Raw genomic sequence first — 20,412 nt, 5'->3', positions numbered from 1 at the left:
GGTACAAAGGGTTCCCACATACTTTCAAGCCCCCATACATGCACAGACACCTCCCCCCCCCCCATTATCAACTTCCCCAGAAGAGTGCTACAGTTGTCATGATTGATGAACCATAGCAACACATCATCACTGTTCATCGAGTTTACATTAGGGTTCACTCTTGCTGTTGTACATTCTACAGGTTTTGACAAATGTATACTGACACCATGATAGTGGTGGCCCTAAAGTCCTTGGTGTTTTACCTATTCCTTCCTCTGTCTCTCTGAACCCTTCAAGCACCAATCTTTTTACTGTCTCCATAGTTTTACCTTTTCCAGAATGTCATGTAATGGAATCAGATAGCTTGCAACCTTTTCAGACTGGCTTCTTTCATTTAGTAATATGTGTTTAAGTTTCCTCCTTGTGTTTTCCAGACTTGATCGCTCATTTCTTTTTTGTACTGAATAATATTTCATTGTTTGGATGTACATATTTATTTATCCTGTTTGTTTATCCATTCACCCATTGAAAGATATATATTTAAAAATAGAGATGATTTTATCATTACCTGGGAAATGCAAAAATCTTATTCTGCCACATGACACTGTCTTCTGTTTTGTGTGTGGTGCTTCAGTTCTCAAGCCCCGCTTCTATCTCGGGTTCCCAGTTTTATAGTGGCTCCATGAGGGCCCTGGGTATGGGCACTGTGTTCCACTTCACAAGCGAGGCAGAGTAGTCCTCTGACTTGCCAAAGTCACTGTTAGGGTGGGGCTGGCATGGGAGCCCGTTCTTATGGTTCCTTACTTGGTTTCCTCTGATATAGTAGCAGAATACCGCCTCCCTGACAAGGGGCAGGTGTTTGGAGGCTGAGGGCAGGGCTTGGTGGTGGTGGATGGATTCCATGAAGGGAATCTAAAACCCCTAAGCATGCCAGTGGGAATCTGAGAGCTGACCATGGTGAAGTGGTTTGGGACCGGGTCTTCAGTTTCTTTATGCCTGTGTATAGCTGGCTGACTTCATCTTTGTCTTTTGAACCTCCTCATTTCCAAAAGCCCTGGTCATTTCTGTTTTGTGCAGCAAGCCCAGGGTTACCTATGATGCAGATCAGTAGGACTCTGGCTCGGATGAAACAAGTTTCTGGGGACGCCCCTAAGAATGACTTCATGATATGTGTCTGGAATTCCTGACACATCCAGGAACAATGGCTCTGAGAACACTTCTCCTGTGCAGGGAATGCAGTGGCTCTGGACAAGCTCGGTGCTGTTTGTATTTATAGTTATACACCAGGTTCCACCCTAAGTAGCTCATTTGCTTCCTCCATGTGCAAGTTCTGCTGATGGGACATCTCCTGGAGGAGGCTTGTCTGGAAGGAGATTCTTCTGTTGTGGGGGGAAATACATCCATATCCTCATCTCTTGAACCTTCTACTCTTGGATTATATGACTCCTCGTTTTCAGTCTTCTTTGCTAATATCTTCTCTCTCAGACTCTTCAACGTCAGAAATACTCAGCACTCTTCTCCAGTCCTCCTTAGCCTTCATGTTTCACATCCCTCGTAGTTTATGTCATTCACTCTGATACACAGATAAACTATGTCCAAGGAAGTCAATTTTTCCTTAGCTCAGTATTGAGCAAAATCTTCAACATTTACATATATGTAATGAAATTCCAGTAGAAGACCCACAACATTTCCTGTCACAGTTTGCTCATTAAACGACATGCCTCTACTATTATTCTACTATCACATTCAACCAGCCTCACAATATGTGGGAGGAGGAACTGTCAAGGGGTTTCCCGTCTAATCCAAGAACCATGTAGAAGATTTCCCCCTGACTTGGCAAGGTATTCATAAGGCCCATATAGACCTTTCATCTGCCTATATGTACTTTCAGAAAAGATTTATTTTATTCTTACCAATGTTTATTAGCTAATTTCCAAGTTCACCCTAGGCTCCTTTGTTTGGATAGCAAAAATATGATTAAAGTCCTTTGATAGCATCTGTTCACATCAGCTCACTCCGTCTAAAGGGTGGCAGGATATCTTGTCAAAACTGCCTTCTATTCTGACAGAGACAGCACTCTAGCTGTGTCTGAGAAGATTAGGACTAACCTGGGGGCCAGATTGGTAACTCTCCTCAATGTATTATATCACGGTCACTTGTCATCTACTTTATAGAACACCTGTAGGATTATACATAAAAGATCTTGATTTCTTAGTGACCATGTGCTGTTGAGAAAAAGGAGTGTGGGACTGATGGCAGAGTGGAATCAGAAAAATAATATGTTCAGTTGCCTGGGACCCAGTGACTTAATTTCGTTTAGAAATTACCTGAAGATATATTTAATGAATTTATTTATTCCATATATGCCAGGCATTCCTCACATTCTCAAGTGTCTGTGCTTAGTTAAAACTATGGCACAAAAATAGAGAAAGTAGAAAGCATACAGAAATCCTAGGCCAGCATCCCCAAAACTGAGTGACTGGTGGGATATAGTGATGAAAACCAGGTATGGCTGTATAAGATGAAGGCAATTGCAACCTGAGTTTATTTCCTGGATTTCTAGTTGCTTTCTGATCACTTGAAGAGGAAGCAATAACAGCAATGTTAGGGACCTTAATGTTGGGCTCTTGGTGGCCCTGTGTTCCATAAGGCCACCATACACCTCTTGTTATATTTCTAAGGCTAAGGTCTGATATTCAACTTAAACTCCAGCCATCAACAAGCTTATGATTAGTAAAGGCCACTGGTTGTTAAAACTTGGTGACATAATTGAGGCTAAAGGACTCCAGAGACAGTATTCAATTTTATGTTATTTTTGTTATTGAAATTGATAATCAGGAACATTGATTAAGCAACACATTCATACGTTTGTATTTGTGTGTTATTAGAGTTGTGTAGTAGTCATTAAATCTGTTCATCAGATAATATTGGGTCTCCGTTTGACAGATTCACTGTTGAATTGTGCCTCCTGGCTCCCTTGTGTTTGGGAGGGGTCTTGAGATTAGTTGTTGACAGTGAGTTGTAGGCACAAGTGGTGTGAGTCACTTCCAGACCAGAGTTTTTCAATGCCGGTGGAAAATCTTCAAGAGTTTTCCTCAGCTTCTCATAGAGTGATGATGAATGTTTACAATGGCATCTGCTCTATCAGCTTTGGCCACTGAACATTTAAAATGAGCAGCACCCTACTACTTCTCAATGGTGAACATGCAGTGTGATTACAAACTAATCCTTTGGTTTCAAGGTCCAACGATTTTGAGATTGTTTCCTCAGTGCAATCTTGCTTATCCTGACTAATACACACATTGCTTTCTTCCAGAGTATAAAGGGCATTTCTGTGAGGATCATGGACATGTGGACAAAGGCAGAGTAAGAGGGAAAGGAAAAGGAGTCAAGTGCTGAGAATTCACTGTGAGGACTCCGTGGTTTTGGTGGGGGCACTAAATCTGCTTTGTAGATTCTTCCATCTTTCCAGCCTTATTCTTTCTGTTCTCAAATTGAACAAGCGGCATTGGAGTTTCTGCTGTCCCTCAGACACATTCCAGTGTTTATTGCCTCTTCCTCTTTGTATGGTTCCCACTATTTGAAATGCTCTCTGTCCATTTCCTACTCTATTGAACTTTGCTCTGTCAAAATCAATACATCTTAAGTGCGATCTTAGGTCATTATCCCAAGAAGTCTTTCCCAATTCCCTACCAAATTCATGTAATTTCTTATCCTCAACATGAATAGGACTTTTTAATTTCTTGAATACTAGCCAAAGTAAAGCCCATAGAGGAGGGATTTGGAGATGCTTTATTGCTCTTCAAGATAGCTTTAATTTTATAGGGGGCAAAAATGGTTTTCCTGAAATGTGGATTCCTAGCAGCACTTGTCCTGGGATTACACATATATTTGGTCAATGTTATTGATAGAAACTAAGTGTTCTAGCTTTAAGGCCAGGGCTCTTACTGCTTTTCAACACTACCTTCTATGACCTTTTTGAATGTCATGTGAAAAATGGGTAGTAAAGAAAGATGATGTGACCATTTCTTGGGTCATCTCCCATTTAAACTGTTCCATCTATTTTTTTCATTTTATGAGTGTATTCTGTCCCTTAATTTCCTCAAACCCCTCTTCATATCTTTGTTCCTCAGGCTGTAGATGAAGGGGTTCAGCATGGGTGTCACTACTGTGTACATGACTGTGGCTACCCGGTCCTTCACCACTGAGTACATGGACAGGGGCCTGAAATACACATAGATGACACTCCCATAGAACAAGGCCACTACAGTGAGGTGGGAGCTACAGGTAGAGAAGGCCTTCCACTTGCCGGCTGCAGAGGGAATTCTGAGCACGGTGACGATGATTCGCAGGTAGGAGAAGAGAATGCACAGAAAGGGGGTCGCAATGACAGCCAGGGTCTCAGTCATGACCACAATCTGGCTAGAGGACGTGTCAGAGCAGGATAGCTTTAGCACAGGCTGGGTGTCACAAAAAAAGTGCTTAATGACATGGGAGGCACAGAAGGACAGGCGGGACATGAGTAGCACACGGAGCAGGGAGTGCAGGTGGGAGATGGTGCAAGAACCCAGCAGCATGAGGAGGCAGCGCCGTGGGTTCATAACCCTATTGTAATGGAAGGGGTGGCAGATGGCTACCAGCCGGTCTATGGCCATGGAGGCCAGCAGGTAACTGTCAGTGTTCGCAAAGGCTATGAAGAAGTACATCTGGACTAGGCATCCCAGGAAGGAGATAGCCTTTGTCTCTGATAGTAAATTCACCAGCATCTTGGGTACAGTGACAGTTGTGAAGCAGATATCCATGAATGATAGGTTGCTGAGGAAAAAGTACATGGGGTTATGGAGTCGGGGGTCTGAGTGGATGGCCAGGATGATGAGTACATTGCCCAGCACGGTGACCAGGTACATGATGAGGAAGATGGCAAAGAGAGGTTTCTGTAGCCGAGGGTTGGAAGAGAGGCCTAGGAGGATAAAGCCTGAGTCACTGCTGTAGTTCTTGGTCTCCATGTCTGTGCCTTCCTGGACAGGGTGTGGAGAAGTAGTTGGAGAGATGTGAAGGGCAATTTCATCAAGTCAGCTTCTTCCCTAATCTCCAGCATGTAAAAAAGCTCACTGGTATTTGTTTTGATTGTAAAGAACATTTACTTGAAGACCTTCCAGAAAAAATGGAATAAAATCCAGTAGGAGAAAAATAAGAAAATTTCAAGCTGCTTTCTAAATGAGAAACTAAAGTTTCCCTTGTGTTTTCAGGATATTTGTTTGTTTTGAAATTCTATTAGCCAAATTTCTCTGAGTTTTCTTAATTATCTTTCAAAAGATTCTTCTTGAGTTCGTCAAGAAACAACCTTGATTTTTTTTCCTTTTTCACCTAGGGGATGGCTTTATATGTATTAATTATTCTGACTAAAAAATTATGAAACCCTTATTCTAAACATTTAAATTTTACCAGAGTAGAAAACTTTGAATATAAGAGTCTCATTCCCACCAATTATGGGAAAGACAAAGCAAGGATGGTGTCTGTTTCAACTGGTAAGGTGTATTTTCAGATGGCAGTGTAATCCAGTGAAAAAGCAAAGTTAATGAAATAGGCACAAATATTTAAAATATGAATATGTAATTATTTTTAACTGACTTGACTGACACTCTAGAAAGCTCCTAGGGACTCATATTAGAACTTTTAAACCTGTGAAGATTTTTCAAAGTAGTCAGATACAAGATACATGTACAAATATTAATATTTATCCTGTAGTAGAAAAATATAATGCAGTGACAAATTTCAATTGGCAATGGCAAGAAAGTGTAACTATCCGGTGCCTGAAGTTCCTGCCCTGATCCAGATCCTCTGCCTCTACACTTGACTGGCAATGTAGCCCCCCAACCTTGCACTGGTATAGGATGTGAGAGCCTGTGCTTCAGTAAGTAATCAGGCCTTATTGGAGACACTCAGGTGAAGGTTGGAGAACTAACTTTCCAGAGTAAAAAGGAAACTCATACATCAGAAAAGGTGACTGATAAACATACCAAAAGAATATGTACCCAATACAAGTACCAAATACAACAATTTGATCAGATAAAACAATTTAAGGAATTTCTTGGAACCTACAATAAATTTCCAGCAACCTGCTTTTTGGGCTGTGTTAAAGACCCCACAACAAGAGGAATAAAACCTGAAGAGACCACCTGTTTAGAGCATTGCTTTCAGACATATTTAAAAATGACACAAGGAATATCCATGGGGTTTCAGGAATATCATGTTTAGCTGGATGAAGCCCTGGCACCCAAAGCAGGACTGCTTTGCCAACCATGATAGAGAAGTCCTGATGGATGGACTTTTGATGAAAGATTGCCAGCAGCTATTGTGGTGGAGGTGAGGATTCATCAGATAGAATTCCCTGAAAGCAGTAGCCACCATGTTAAACTGTCTGTGATGACTGTTTGGCAAATGGAAACAGCTGTAGTAACAAAACTGCTCTTAACCAGGAATAATAAAAGTAGAAGATCTTATTGTTTAATGAAAATAATAAGGTACAACATTTGTTGAGACCTTAAGATTCAGCAGCTTGGTAACTTCATTAAAAAAAAAATAAACCAAATTGTTGGAATATTACTCAGCCATCAAAAAGAATGAAATCTTGCTATTTGCAATGATGTGCATGATGCTAGAGTATATTATGCTAAGTGAAATAAGTCAGTCAGAGATAAGTACCATATGATTTCATTCATATGTGGAATTTAAGAAACAAAACAGATGAACATATGGGAAGGAAAAAAAAGAGAGAGGGAAACGAACCATAAGGACTCTTAGTGATAGAGAACAAACTGAGGGTTGATGAAGGGAAGTGGGTGGGGGGGTGGGTATTAAGGAGGGCACTAGTTATGATGAGCATAGGGTATTATATGTAAGTGATGAATCACTAAATAAAAAAAATCAACCATTGTTTCTTCCGAAGGAAGGAGGGAAGGAGGGAAGGAGGGGAGGAAGGAAGGAAGGAAGGAAGGAAGGAAGGAAGGAAGGAAGGAAGGCAGGAAGGCAGGAAGGCAGGAAGGAAGGAATACAGACAGACAGACTTCGGAATAAATCTGATAGAAACAAGTAAAAAGAAATGAGAAAGATCTATCTGAAGAAAGTGTAACAGAACACAAAAGGATGTATGAATAAATGGAGATACTGTACTTCTAAAAAGGGAAGATTCAGTATTTAAAAATGTCAATTCTGAGATTGCACATATAAGTGCTATCATACAGTCTTTCTATTTAGCATAATATCCACAAGTTCTAGCCATGTTATTGCAAATGGCAAGATTCCCTTCTTTTTTTATTTCTGAGTCTAAAAAAGACAAACTCATAGAAACCAAGAGTTGAATTGTGGTTACCAGGATCTAGGAGATGGCAGAAATGGGGACATGCTGAACAAAAGGTACAAACTTACAGTTGTAAGTTCTGTAAATGTAATGTAAAGTGTGGTGATAAAAGTTAGCAATATTGTATTACATACTTGATATTTGCTAAGAGAGTAGCTATTAATTTATTATTTATTTTATTAATATATAATTGAAATATAGCATCATGCAAACTTAAGTTGTAAAATGTGTTGATTTGATACATTTAATTATTGCAATATGATTACCAGTATAAGATTAGCTAACACCTCTATCACACCAGATAATTATCATTTTTTTTTCGTGATGGGAAAAATTAAGATCTCTCTCTTAGAAACTGTGAAGTTTATATATAATTCAGTATTGTCTTTGCTGCGTGTTAAATCTCCAGGAATGGGGCACCTGGGTGGCTCAGTTGGGTGAGCATCTGACTTGGGCTCAGGTAATGATCTCACAGTTTGTGGGTTTGAGCCCCGCGTCGGGCTCTGTGCTGACAGCTCAGAGGCTGGAGCCTGCTTTGGATTCTGTGTCTCCCTCTCTCTGTGCCCCTCCCCCACTTGTGCTCAGTCTCTTTCTCAAAAATAAATAAACATTGGGGCACGTGGGTGGCTCAGTCAGTTAAGTGTCTGACTCTTGGTTTTGTCTCAGGTCATAAACTCGTGGTTTTTGAGTGCAAGGCCTGTGTCAGGCTCTGTGCTGACAGTGTGGAGCCTGCTTGGAATTCTCTCTCTCCCTCTCTTTGCCCTTCCCCCACTCACACTCTCTGTCTCTCTCTCAGAATGGATAAGTAAACTTTTAAAAAAATAATAAACATTAAAAAAGTTTCCAGGATTTATTCAGTTACTGGTTGCAAGTTTGTACCCTTAAACGTCCCCCAATTTCCCCATCTCCCAGCCCCTCCTAATTGCCATTCAATTTAAGAGAGTACTTCTCAAATGTTCTCATAGAAGAACCAGAAATGATCATTATGTGAGGTGATAGACACATTAACTAACCATACTGTGGGAATCATTTCACAACATGTAAGTATATCATATCATCATGTTGTACATCTTAAACTTACACAATGTTATATGTCAATTATGTATCAATAAAACTGGAAAAAATCAATTCTTCTAAAATTAATAAAATTTTAGTGCACCTATATTAACACCCTAAGGGCATTTTTAATAGAACTTGAGAAGGTCATTCTAAGATTCACCTGGAGGAATAAATGACCTAGAAAAGATAAGATAATTCTGAAAAACTTAGAATAATGAGAGTTTTTAACACGAAAAATCAAGGTAGGTAATAATGATAATAATAGGAGAATGGTACACACAAAGAAAAACCAGTCAATGAACCACCATAAAGAATTCTGTATGCCTGTATTTATGCATGTATATCGATATTCATCTATAGACATGCTAAACCTTTGTAAAAAATAAGGCCAGATTTCTATCTAACCCACATAGAAAGAAAAATCCATATGAATGAACAAACTAGAAGTAAAAAACCCAAATCATGAAGTATTATCCAAAAATAAAGAACATATCTATACGGTGTTAAGATGTGGATTCCATTCCAAATGAGAAAAAAAAAATGTAGAAGCAAGAATGACAAAACTGTACTCAAAAATGTGAAAATTACACAAAAAGAGATCATAAATAAATCTAAAATATTAACTATTGAGTTAAAGAAAATATCTACAACACATTTATCAAAGAAAACATACCAACCTAGTTGGTGCTCAGAAAATGTAAATTAGATTGAAACACGATTTTCACTTATCAGATTGTCAGTAAATTTCTTTGGCAGTATTTAAAGGGAAAATGACCCTCATGTACACTGATAATGAGAAGATAGTCAGTTTAGGCTTTTTGGTAGTCTCTATCAGAATCAAAAATCTACATCTCTTTGTCCAGCAACTCCACTCATAAAAATCTATCCTTTAAAAATAGTCATATATGTGTAGCACAAAGATACATATGCACATTTTTGTAGCACTGCTTATAATACCAGATAAAAAATATGAACAAACAAAACAAGCAACAGACGAAACAATCTAAATATCCACAAATTATTAAAACAATTAACAGTGCATTCTCACTCCTCAATAGCATACAGTTTCTAAAGAAATGAGACGGCTAATATTAGCCAATTTATTAGTACTCTTGTTGATTCCAACCTGAGGTAAGGGCTTTGCATATCTTTCATGGTTTTATTTTCCCCAAATCCTGGATAGGCACCCATTATTATTATTTTCAATTGGACTAGATGGGTGATGAGTATTAAGGAGGGCACTTGTGATAAGCATTATGTGTTCTATGTAAGTGATAAATCACTGAATTCTACTCCTGAAACCAGTATTGCATTGTATGTTAACTAAAATTTAAATTAAAAAAATAGAATTTAGCAAGATAACTTACCAGATCCCACAGTTAGTAAGTGGTTGAGCTGGGATTTTAATTCAGGCAGTATGATGGTAGAGCAGAAGCTACTCCTTACTAAGCTATATTTTCAAGGTTACACTACTGTCCATGATATTTTATTAAGTGATAAAAGCAAGTTGCAGAACAATGCATATAGAATAATCTCATTTTCTGTAAGGAAATAAATCTCCTTTATATTTGTGTTTGTTGTGTTGTGTATGTTTATGTGTGTGTAGTTGCCTTTCGAAGTGAGATTGTAGGGATGGAGTGAGGAATTCCTTCCATGTTTAACTTTGTATTATATTGTCTTGAAACAGATGTGTCCTGCTTAGGGATCCCACAGAACCCTTTCCAGGCATGGTCCTTCTCTCTTCAGCTCTCTGAAATCGCTCCTTTTTGCCTAATTTTCACTCTAGTGTCAGATTGGAGCTTGACCCAGCCATTCCGGGCCATTAAATTATAGATTCCAAGGCAAGTGGACATTTGAAATATGCCCACTGGGTTCTTTTTTTATGAACAATTGTCTTCCGTCTGTTTCAACATACCTTTGGGTATCCATCTGATCGACCAGAAGTGCTTCAAGTGGGACTTTGGCTGAAACCCCGTGTAGTGTCCCTCTGCTGGGCTGGCAGTGCCTCATCCCGATGTCTCCTACTGGAGACACCCACTTCATCGCAGCCCCTTCCCGTGGATACTCTCAGTCACGGTCATATAGTAGCGAGCAGTGACACAGTGCTCAGGTGTGCCAGACCCTGTTCTAGGAATTTTATGTACATTAAGTCATTTAGTCTTTACAGTACCCCCTTTTTACAGATAATGAAAGTGAGGGAGAAGCACTTGAAGTGACTTGGCTAAGTCCACACAGCTAGAGGGTGTGGAGTCCAGCTTCAGAATGTGTGCTCTTACCCCCTGCAGTATCCTCGTTTTCTCATTCACTTGTCTCCTGTCTTTGAGATGGAGGAGAGAAGATGGGATTAGGAAAAGAGAGGAAGAGCATATGAAGATGTTGACCCCCAGGTTCTGTTCCCAAGGACCCCTCAGCCTGCCTACCTGTGGGCTTGACAGAGGAGGTTCAGGGTCCTGATCAGACTAGGGGGTCTCCCGGGGGTTAAGGTCGGGCTCTGAATCTGTGAGGAAGTAGGCGAGGGGAAATGCAGATCTGGTTTCAGGAATGTGCTGTCTCCTTTCTCTACCTACAGTGGGCGTTGGAACCCAGGGGCCTGTCCTCCGTGCATGTCAGAGCCCTGTGGGGATTGGCCCTGTGGGCTTCCCAGGAGAGGAGAACATTACTATGTCCTCACTGAGCTCTGTGTGCAGGAGCCTTGGGGAACCTGGCCTCTGGAGGTGCAGCCTCATATACCTGAGAAGGGAATTAGGGCCTTGCAGAACAGGGGTGGAGATGTTCCATGTGCATATATGTGAAGTACATACATGAACACGTGTGTTCACGCACACATGCATACTCTCTGTGCATCCATGTGCTCCTGTGCAAGTCTGTGTGTAAGCTTATCTGCGCCTACCTGGAAGGAGAGGTGATGGCTTCTGACATGATGGCCTCATGACTGTATCTAGGTGCAGGTGTAGTGTTATGGGAAAGGGATTAAGATACATGCTCTGGAGCCAGATGGAATAGATTCAGAGGCTGGCTCTACCTCTTACAACCTGTGTGAGCTTTTGCAATACTTAACCTTTTTGAGCCTCATTTCGTGTGTGTGTTTGTGTGTGTGTGTGTGTAAGAGAGAGGTTTTTGTTGCATTTCTTCAACATTTTGTTGCTTCATTTTTAAGCCAGGTCTCTTGTTTTTGAACACCAGTTTCACTAATTACTGAGTGGGTGAATTTGGGCAAGTTATTTAGTTTCACTAAACCACATGTCCTCATCTATAAATGCATAGCAATCATGCCTTTAGATAGATATTTTGTGTTTTTTTTCTATTTTTTCCCTTTAATAGACTTAATTTTTTAAGAGCAGTTACAGGTTTGCAGCAAAATTGATCACTTGGTACAGAGGGTTCCCACATACCTGCGGGCCCCACGCATGCACAACCCCCCCCCCCCCAAATATCAGCATCCCCAGCAGAGAGCTACAGTTCTCAGAGTTGATGAACTACAGTGAAGCATTATCATCGCTCATCCACAGTTTACATTAGGGTTCACTCTTCCTGTTGTACATTCTACAGGTTTTGACAAATGTATACTGACACCACGATAGTATCATAGAGAATAGTTTCACTGGCCCTAAAGTCCTTGGTGTTCCAGCTATTCCTTCCTCCCTCTACCAGAGTCCTGCAAGCACTGATCTTTTTACTGTCTCCATAGTTTTACCTTTTCCAGAATGTCATATAATGGAATCAGCTTGTAGCCTTTTCACATTGGCTTCTTTCATTTAGTAATATGCATTTAAGTTTTATCCATGTGTTTTCCAGACTTGAGAGCTCATTTCTTTTTTGGACTGAATAATATTTCACTGTCCAAATGTACCACTGTTTCTTTATACACTCACCTACTGAAGGACGGTAGCAATATTCTTGGTAGTTCCAAGTTTGGCAATTATGAATAAAGGTACTCTAAACATCCATATGTAGAGTTTTATATGGATATAAGTTTTAAGCTCCTTTAGTTTAATACCAAGGAGTGTGATTGCTGGATCATATGTTAAGAATATGTTTAGTTCTGTAAGAAACTGTTAGATGGTCTGTACCTTTTGCCCTCCTATCAGTTGAGAATTCCTGTTGTCTACATTTCTGTCAGCATTTGGTGTTGTCAGTGTTTTGGACTTTGGCCATTCTAATAGATGTGTTGTGGTATCACAGTGTGGTTTTATTTTGCATTTCCCTGATGGCATGTGATGCTGAGAATTGTTTCCTATACTTATTTTCCATCTGTATATCATTGCTGCGGAGGTGCCTTTAAAGTCTTTGGCCTATTTTATTAGGGTATTTATTTTATTATTACTGAGTTTTTTGAAAGGAATATTTAGATACAGATCTCAGCCTAAGATTTGATACAGCTCCCCTCAAGGAGCACAGAGCAGGGTGGACAAGGGTGGAGAGAAGGGCAAACGGACAACTGGAAGTTTTCCCTCACAACCCCACCTGGTGACCAGAGTGGTTTGTATAAATTATAAATAACTTTGTAATTATTTGGTTACTTCTCTGGTGTACATCCTTCAAAGTCTCTCCTGGGTAACAGCCCATGTTTTCTAGGTGGTTCGTGATACATAATTATACAGAATTAACATGGAGTGATGCCAATTTTACTCGTTTTTTTAAGGGGGAGGAGAGCCGCATTGTTCTATCTGGTCTGGAATGGGAGCTTTGCATGAATCTTGGTGATGGAACATATATAACCTGAAACCTGAATGTTTACAAGTTTTTAGTTCTTTGGGAGAATTGCTTGTCCCTTGAAAAGTCACCTCTCACAGGGTGCTGTATGGAAGTGTTGAATGACTATATTGTACACCTGAAACCAATATAACACTATGTTAACTAACTGGAATTAAAATAAAAACTTAAAAAAGGAAAGACGTCAGTTTTCTTGGGCATGCCCCCATGCTCAAGACAGAATGTTCTTGCTGGTCCTCCTGTGAGCTTGTCTTTCTGCTGCTGCTGCTTGTTCCGGTTTGTTTCAGGGCAAGGTGTGATTGAGATCCTCTTCCATGATCTCTTAAGACACAATGCTCAAGGCTGTGTAGTCACAGACTCTAACAAGACTTGAAGGTAACACAAAGAGATAACACTAGAGAAAACCATAAAAGTAGATAGCCGATCTCACTGTCCCTAGGTGCATTGGCTGTGAACTCTTTTGATCTTTTCTTTCCTTGTTCCAGCAGCAAATTCTTATGGCACATTTACCTTTCCCCGAGGAAAGTCCCCTTTTCCATGTTCTCATATTCCCCAATTCAAGTCTAAAAGTGTACTTCTGGGCACACCAGAGGACTGTAGGGTTGCCAGACTTAGCAACCCTATGAGGAACCAATATCATTTATCTCCCAAGATACCACCGTCCAATGAAGACAGTCATTTACACTTGTAACAAAACACATGCTATCTCAATCTGATGCTCTGCAATGATACTATCCTGGCTCAGGGGCTCCTCCAGAACAGTGAAGGAGTATTTAATTTATTTATTTACATCAGTAGGAATGATCTCTCCCCAAATAAAATTGACAGCAAAGACCCATAAGTAAGTAGTAGGTAATAGAGAGTGACCAATTGGTGACATAATCCATATTTCTGGATGGGAAGATAATATAGTAAAAATGTCAACTTCCCCAAATGAATACATATATTCAATAGACTCACAAAATTCTAAAAGGATTCTTTATAGAATATGTCAAGTCTACTATAAAACATGTTAATGAGAGAAAATGTACAAAACAATATAATTTTGAAAACGAAGCAAAATGGTGAGGATGGGTTTGTCTTCCTAGTCGGAAGAACACACAACAAAACTTTGATAGTTAAAGCAGCATAGTATTTGTATGGGAATATAAAATCCTATATTCTACTCTGCTGATGGAGCAGAGTAGAATCCAGAAATAGACCAAAATAAAGACATTTAGCTTTTTTGGATGGGGCAGGAAAGAAAACTGTGAGACAATCGTATATTCAAGTAAAAGATAAATTTAATAAATTTAGATCTCAATATTATACCACCTATGAAAATAAGATCTAGAAGGATTTGAAGATATAAAAAGTAAAAATGCCTACAATGGTAACAAGGAATTATAGGCGAATATTTTTATAATCTTGTGGATGGAATAACACTCAGCAAGATATAAACCTTGAAGCTGTAAAGGAAAAAGTGGGCAGATTTGACTACATGAAAGCAAAAACGTGTGTGTGACCGATGATGTCATGAACAGGGTTAAAAGAGAGTCAAAGGGGGGGGGACTGGGTGGCTCAGTCAGTTAAGTGTCCAACTTCAGTGCAGGTCATGATTTTGTGGTTTGTGAGTTCGAGCCCCGCATCGGGCTCTGTGCTGACAGCTCAGAGCCTGGAGCCTGCTTCAGATTCTGTGTCTCCCTCTCTCTCTCTACTCCTCCCCAGCTCACAGTAGTCTTTCTCTCTCAAAAATAAAATAAACATTAAAAAAATTTAAGAGAGAGTCAAAGGATTTGGAGAAAATACTGATGATGTATATATATGTATCAGACAAGATTAGTATTCATGTGATAGAAAAGACTCTAACAAATCAATAAGAAAACGACAAATATTCCAATTGTGATGTTTACAGGATGTTTACAGGAGCAGTGATGTTTACCAAATATTCCATATGAAAACTTGCATTTCCCACCCCTTGCAGTTTGATGTGAACACATGGGGACTTCTGTCCAAAGAAATATGAGTTTAAGTGATGTGTGTTATTTATGGATTAAGGCAACAGAAAACCACATGAAATTCTCCATTCTATCTTTCCCTGATAAGGAGGCCATAGGTTTTTGATAAGCTGGTGGACCTCTATCAGCATGATTTTCTCTGAGTCACTATCCATAGAACAGCCCTGGTGACCTGCAACAGACATATTATGTGAGCAAGAAAAAAAGTTTTGCCATGTGAAACTATTGGGATTTGGGGATTAACTTAATGTTGCAGCATATAAATGCACTCTGGCTGGGGCACTTGGGTGGCTCAGTTGGTTGACTGTCTGACTCTTGGTTTTTGCTCAGGTCATGATGTCATGGTTTGTAGGATTGAGCCCAGCACTGGGCACCTTGCTGAGCGTAGAACCTGCTTGGGATTCTCTCTCTCTCTCTCTCTCTCTCTCTCTCTCTCTCTCTGTCTCTGTCTCTCTCTCTCCCTCTTCCCTTCTCCCCCACCTGTGTACTCTCTCTATCTAAAATAAAATTAAAAAAAGTAAAAATAACAAAAGTCCATTCTGGCTAATACTTTAATAGGAAAATGAGAAAAGGAGATAAACAGGTAATTCACAATGAAAGAAATAGGATCAATAAACATATAAAAGACAATAAAGTATTATTTATTTTGATGAATATATTAGTAAACATAGAAGATGTTGATGTTGATACTATATGGTGTTGAATGTGTGAGGGGAAAGGTGCTTCATGCACTACAGGCTGGCACAGAAATGCACACAGCCATTTTGGAGAACAACTTGACAATATCTCTCAAATTTCACTTTTATGTATATAAGGCATTTGAACAATATGTGTTCATATTGAACACAAGGTGTTCATAGAAGTATTTTTTGTAATAGATATAAGAGAAAATAGAAACTTTTAAAATGTCCAGGAATAGAGGAATGGTTAAATAAATTATGGTAGTTTCATATTATAAACTATTAAAAGAATAAGTTAAATAAATGAACAAGTTAAAAACAATAGTATATCATGGATAGTAGTGACTTGAAACCACCCTCAAGACATCTCGTTAGATGAAAAGTCAAGTCCAAAGGTAATATATTTATGCAGTATGATTTCAATGCTCTTAATATATTTTTTTCTACTTAGAGTCTTAAAATTTTTTTAAGTTTTTATTTAAATTCCGGTTAGTTAATGTTAGCTAACTTAGCTGAATTCCAGTTAGTTAATGTACTAGTTTCAAGTGTACAATAGTGATTCAAGGCTTCCATACAACAGCCAGTACTGGTCACAAGTGCTCTTAATCTTTATATTTGCATATGTAAATATATTGTCCTCTATGTAACAAGTTTGTGGGTGAAATTCAGGAGGGCTTTTCAGTTTGTACAGTATAGCTTCTACTTGAATTTCACAACTAGATTGTATTCATGTGGTATCTGTATCCTCAGAAAGTAAAAAATGGTAAGAAATAAGGAAGGTGAGAAAAATAGAATTAAAATATTTTAACACAATGCCTTCTTTCCATCAAATATTGACATATAAAAACCTTAAATACCTTATGATAGCTAAAAACATACCTAGGAGACAGAGGAAGAAGGTCATTAATTTGCCAAACCTTAAAATAACAACCGTGGCTCTACCAAATTTCACAAGCCAACTGAAGTCCCTTAAAGAGGTCAGTGGTTTTCAAGCTTGGCTGTTTATTGGAATCACCTGGGAGCTTTCAAACTGATACCTGGGTTACATCTCAGGGGTTTAGATTTAATTGGTCTGGGGTGTGGTCCTGGGCATCAGGATCTTTTTAAAAAAATCTTTTTCTTTTTTTACATTTTATTTATTTTTGATAGAGAGACAGAGCACAAGTGGGGGAGGGGCAGAGAGAGACACAGAGACACAGAATCTGAGGCAGCCTCCAAACTGTCAGCACAGAGCCCGACATGGGGCTCAAACCCACAAACTGCGAGATCATGACCTGAGTGGAAGTTGGATGCTTAACCAACTGAGCCACCCAGGCACCCCTTTCAGGCTATTTTTAAAAGCTCCCCAGGTGATGCTATATGTGCAGAGGAGGCTGAGAACCACTGCTTCAGATAAAGTAGATAGACACTATTGCTAAGATTTTTAATTAGGAGACCAACAAGAATGGGAGAATTGATTTCTATGCCTAAAGGATAAATTTCTTCAAAGCATATAAGGGAAAAGGTTCTGGCTACAACTAGTTTGAACACTGTCTCCCTCTAAAACCGGTTACTCAGTAACTCCCTCCAAAGCTGCCCTTACAGGATTGAGCTCAGATGGGAGAAGGCAAGGCCTTAGAGTTATGGCATCCTCAATTCCCTTTGTGGAATCAAAGCAGAATGTGGCCCTTTGAGAGGAGCTCAGGGTAAAGCAGGAGAACTCACTAATGACATTGTGCCAGAAAAGTTTCTGAGAGGTTCCCTCAGAAAAGTTTCTGAGAAGTTCCCTCAGAGGGACAAAATCCAATCACAACTTTCTTAACGAGGCTCTGGGGAGATCTTACTGGTGAACCTCCAGGATTCTTTACTTTGATGCTAATTAACCACTAAGGGTAGCTTCTTACAGCCTAATTAAATAGAGCTCTGGGGTAAAAGTTTGTCTTCTCCTTGTGAATGGCTGCTTGGGAATTAAGCCTAGAGCCTCTCAGGACATCAAGTCATTACCAATGTAACCATGGCCATAATGTATCCCAACACTGTCCCGCTGTCAGAGAAACAGATTATCCAGACACACCCATTTCATTGTGTAGTCAAAGAAATATACTTTACATTGAGAACAAAAATGTTGATGTCCTGATCAGAACATTGGTCACCTGGTTCATAACTCTTCTGGAATAGAGGCCAAGCAGGGCCTCTGGGGGAAGGTCATGGCTATTCTTGGTGATAGCCTCACACAAGTTAAGGTGTGGCCACAGACAGCTTGCATTTCTTCTCATGCTGTTTGGGTAGGCACTTGGGATGTAGATTTTGTCAATTCTGAGTTTGAATTCTGTTTATTCTTACCTGCTAGTGACTTTGGGCAAGTCACTTTACCTCTTTGAACTTCAGTTTCCTCATCTTTAAAATGAGGTCACTCAAATAAATAAGTAATAAATAAAATGAGGTCATTAATTCCCATCAGTCAGAATTATAGGTCAGATTTATGCTAGTTACCTCTATGTTACCATGATAACCTAGTATACATTGGCTGGCATCTTTAAATTTATTAAAAACATATGATAAAACGTAAATACTAGCTCACTAGATGATGGAAATTATGAAGGAGTTATGGCCAGGGAACTCAGGAAAATTTGGGTCATCCTCTAAGACTCAGCTGCCTCTTTCTGTGAGGCTGATGATGGAAATGCTGCCCAGGGAAAAATGGCAAAGTGGAAGCAGGAGGTTTGAATGGTGGCCGGTGGTAGTGGAGCTTGTGCCAGCTATTCCCCCAAAGCCCTGATGGGTAGAGGGCTGGATTGCCAGTGCCTGACCATTCTTTAGAATGTAGGGGTTAGACTTCATCCTCAGTTTTGGGCCTTAGTTGCTATTCTGGCACAACAGGTTAGCTCCCAGTGGAAGTCCTTTTGCCAGGGGCACTTTGGCCAGCCCAGCACCGGGAAATTCCCATGGGCACCTTCAGCCTCACAGTCCCCAGCCTCATCTCTTCTCATGACTCCTCGTTCCTTTAAAACTCATCAGGAACATACTGGGGGAAATCTTTGGGCCCTTGAAACACCCACAGTTTTTCTTTTGAGCAAAATGATCTTGTCTGAAATCTCCTGTAGAGGGAAAAACTGTGAGCACATAATCATACATAGATAGCACTTATACTCCCTTTGTATGACATAAAGGTGCCAGTGCAGAAGTTGACCGATGGTCAGTAGGCCAGCAGCTGTGCACAACAAGTGCACTCTTTAATACTCTACATACATGTATTTAACCCATGACCCCACCTACCTCTGCTCTGGTAACCATTAGTTTGTTGTCTATAACTGAGAGTTGGCTTCTAGTTATTAATGTCAGAAAGAAATGGTAAAGCAATTTTGTTAAATTCAAGTCAGGTTAAGTAAAATCTTACTAAGGAGAAACTTGATATTCAGCTTTGACTTTACCTGTGTTAGAAGAAGGTAGAATAAAGAGCTGTCACATACTCAAAGGTCTCATGGTAACAGTAATTCTTTTCCTACTTGAGACTTTAGTTTAATCAGTGTTCCCTTGTCTTTGAGCCGGGAAAGGATGGAGGGAGAGGGAAAGAGAGAATCCCAGGCAGGCTCCATGCTCAATGTAGAGCCCAACGCGGGGCTCAGTCCCACAACTGTGAGACGATAACATGAGCCAGTATCAAGAGTTGGATGTTTAACCGACTGAGCCACCCAGGCACCCCAGTTCCCAGGTTTATATTCTCTGAGATAATCCATGAATCAGCAACACTCAGATTTTGAAAACTGATTTCATTGCCAAAGTGGAAGATTTGTTGCAAGCAGATACTGTGAATTAAAATTTTGGGGATTAAGCACCATTTACTTTTCAGGTCTCACCAGCAAAATTATCAAAGATATTGTATTTGTTTTCTGGGGCTGCCATACAAAGTGTTACAGACTGGGTGGCTTAAGCAATGGAAATTTATTTTCTTATAATTCTGGAGGCTGGAAGTTTGAGACCAAGGTATTGGCAGGGTTGGTATCTTCTGAGGAAATGCTTTTTGGCTTGCAATCTTCTATCTGTATCTTCGCAAGGTCTTACCTCTGTGTATATCTGTGTTTTAACCTCCTCTTCCTGTAAGAACACCAGTCATCTTGGATTGGAGACCACCTGAATCATGACATCATTTTAACTTAATTACCTCTTTAAAGGCCCTATCCCAAAATAAGTCACATTCTGAGATGAGGGGGTTAGGATGTCAACTTATGAAATTAGGGGGAAACACAATTCAGGCTAAAACCCCAGTGTGTTAGACACCAAATTCTTAACTCTTAAGAGTCATCACTTGGGATCCACATATAACCCAGGGAAGAGTTGAAGAAGAAATAAAAGCAATAGAGCACATTTAAATCACACTAGAGAGTCTCTTGCAAGGTCCTTTAAGTCTGTAAATCTCACAGTAGAGTGGACGTGTGCCCTGATCCCAATATGAGGGCTGTAGTGGTTCTCCTCTTGCTCTCACAATTAAAAAGAGTGATAGGAAATGGTGGCATTTTATTTAGACAGCAGAGGACCTGATATTGCCCTCAGTATTTTCCTGGAGGTTAATTTAAAGGTTTTCCAGGGGCTCAGTCAGTTAAGCATGCAACTTCAGCTCAGGTCATGATCTTGCAGTTTGTGAGTT

The 20,412-nt window shown here is 39.8% G+C and overlaps 3 protein-coding genes and 1 pseudogene across 3 annotated transcripts in view; 3 read left to right on the top strand and 1 right to left on the bottom strand.

Annotated features, from left to right (window-relative positions):
• LOC111559126 (olfactory receptor 1L8-like) overlaps window positions 1-20,412 on the top strand; it is a 397,653-nt gene that overhangs the window by 40,203 nt on the left and 337,038 nt on the right. The window lies entirely within an intron of this gene.
• LOC111557539 (olfactory receptor 1L8-like) overlaps window positions 1-20,412 on the top strand; it is a 356,757-nt gene that overhangs the window by 40,204 nt on the left and 296,141 nt on the right. The window lies entirely within an intron of this gene.
• LOC101094217 (olfactory receptor 1L4-like) lies at window positions 4,053-5,077 on the bottom strand. The gene is given in 2 exon segments (XM_045043969.1): window positions 4,053-4,990; window positions 4,993-5,077. Coding segments are annotated over 2 exon segments (1,023 nt in total).
• LOC105261126 lies at window positions 5,489-6,285 on the top strand (annotated as a pseudogene).

The sequence above is a fragment of the Felis catus genome, chromosome D4, assembly GCF_018350175.1.
Source record: "Felis catus isolate Fca126 chromosome D4, F.catus_Fca126_mat1.0, whole genome shotgun sequence".
In the NCBI taxonomy this organism is placed as follows: Eukaryota; Metazoa; Chordata; class Mammalia; order Carnivora; family Felidae; genus Felis; species Felis catus.
This window is presented reverse-complemented; position numbering and strand designations above follow the sequence as displayed.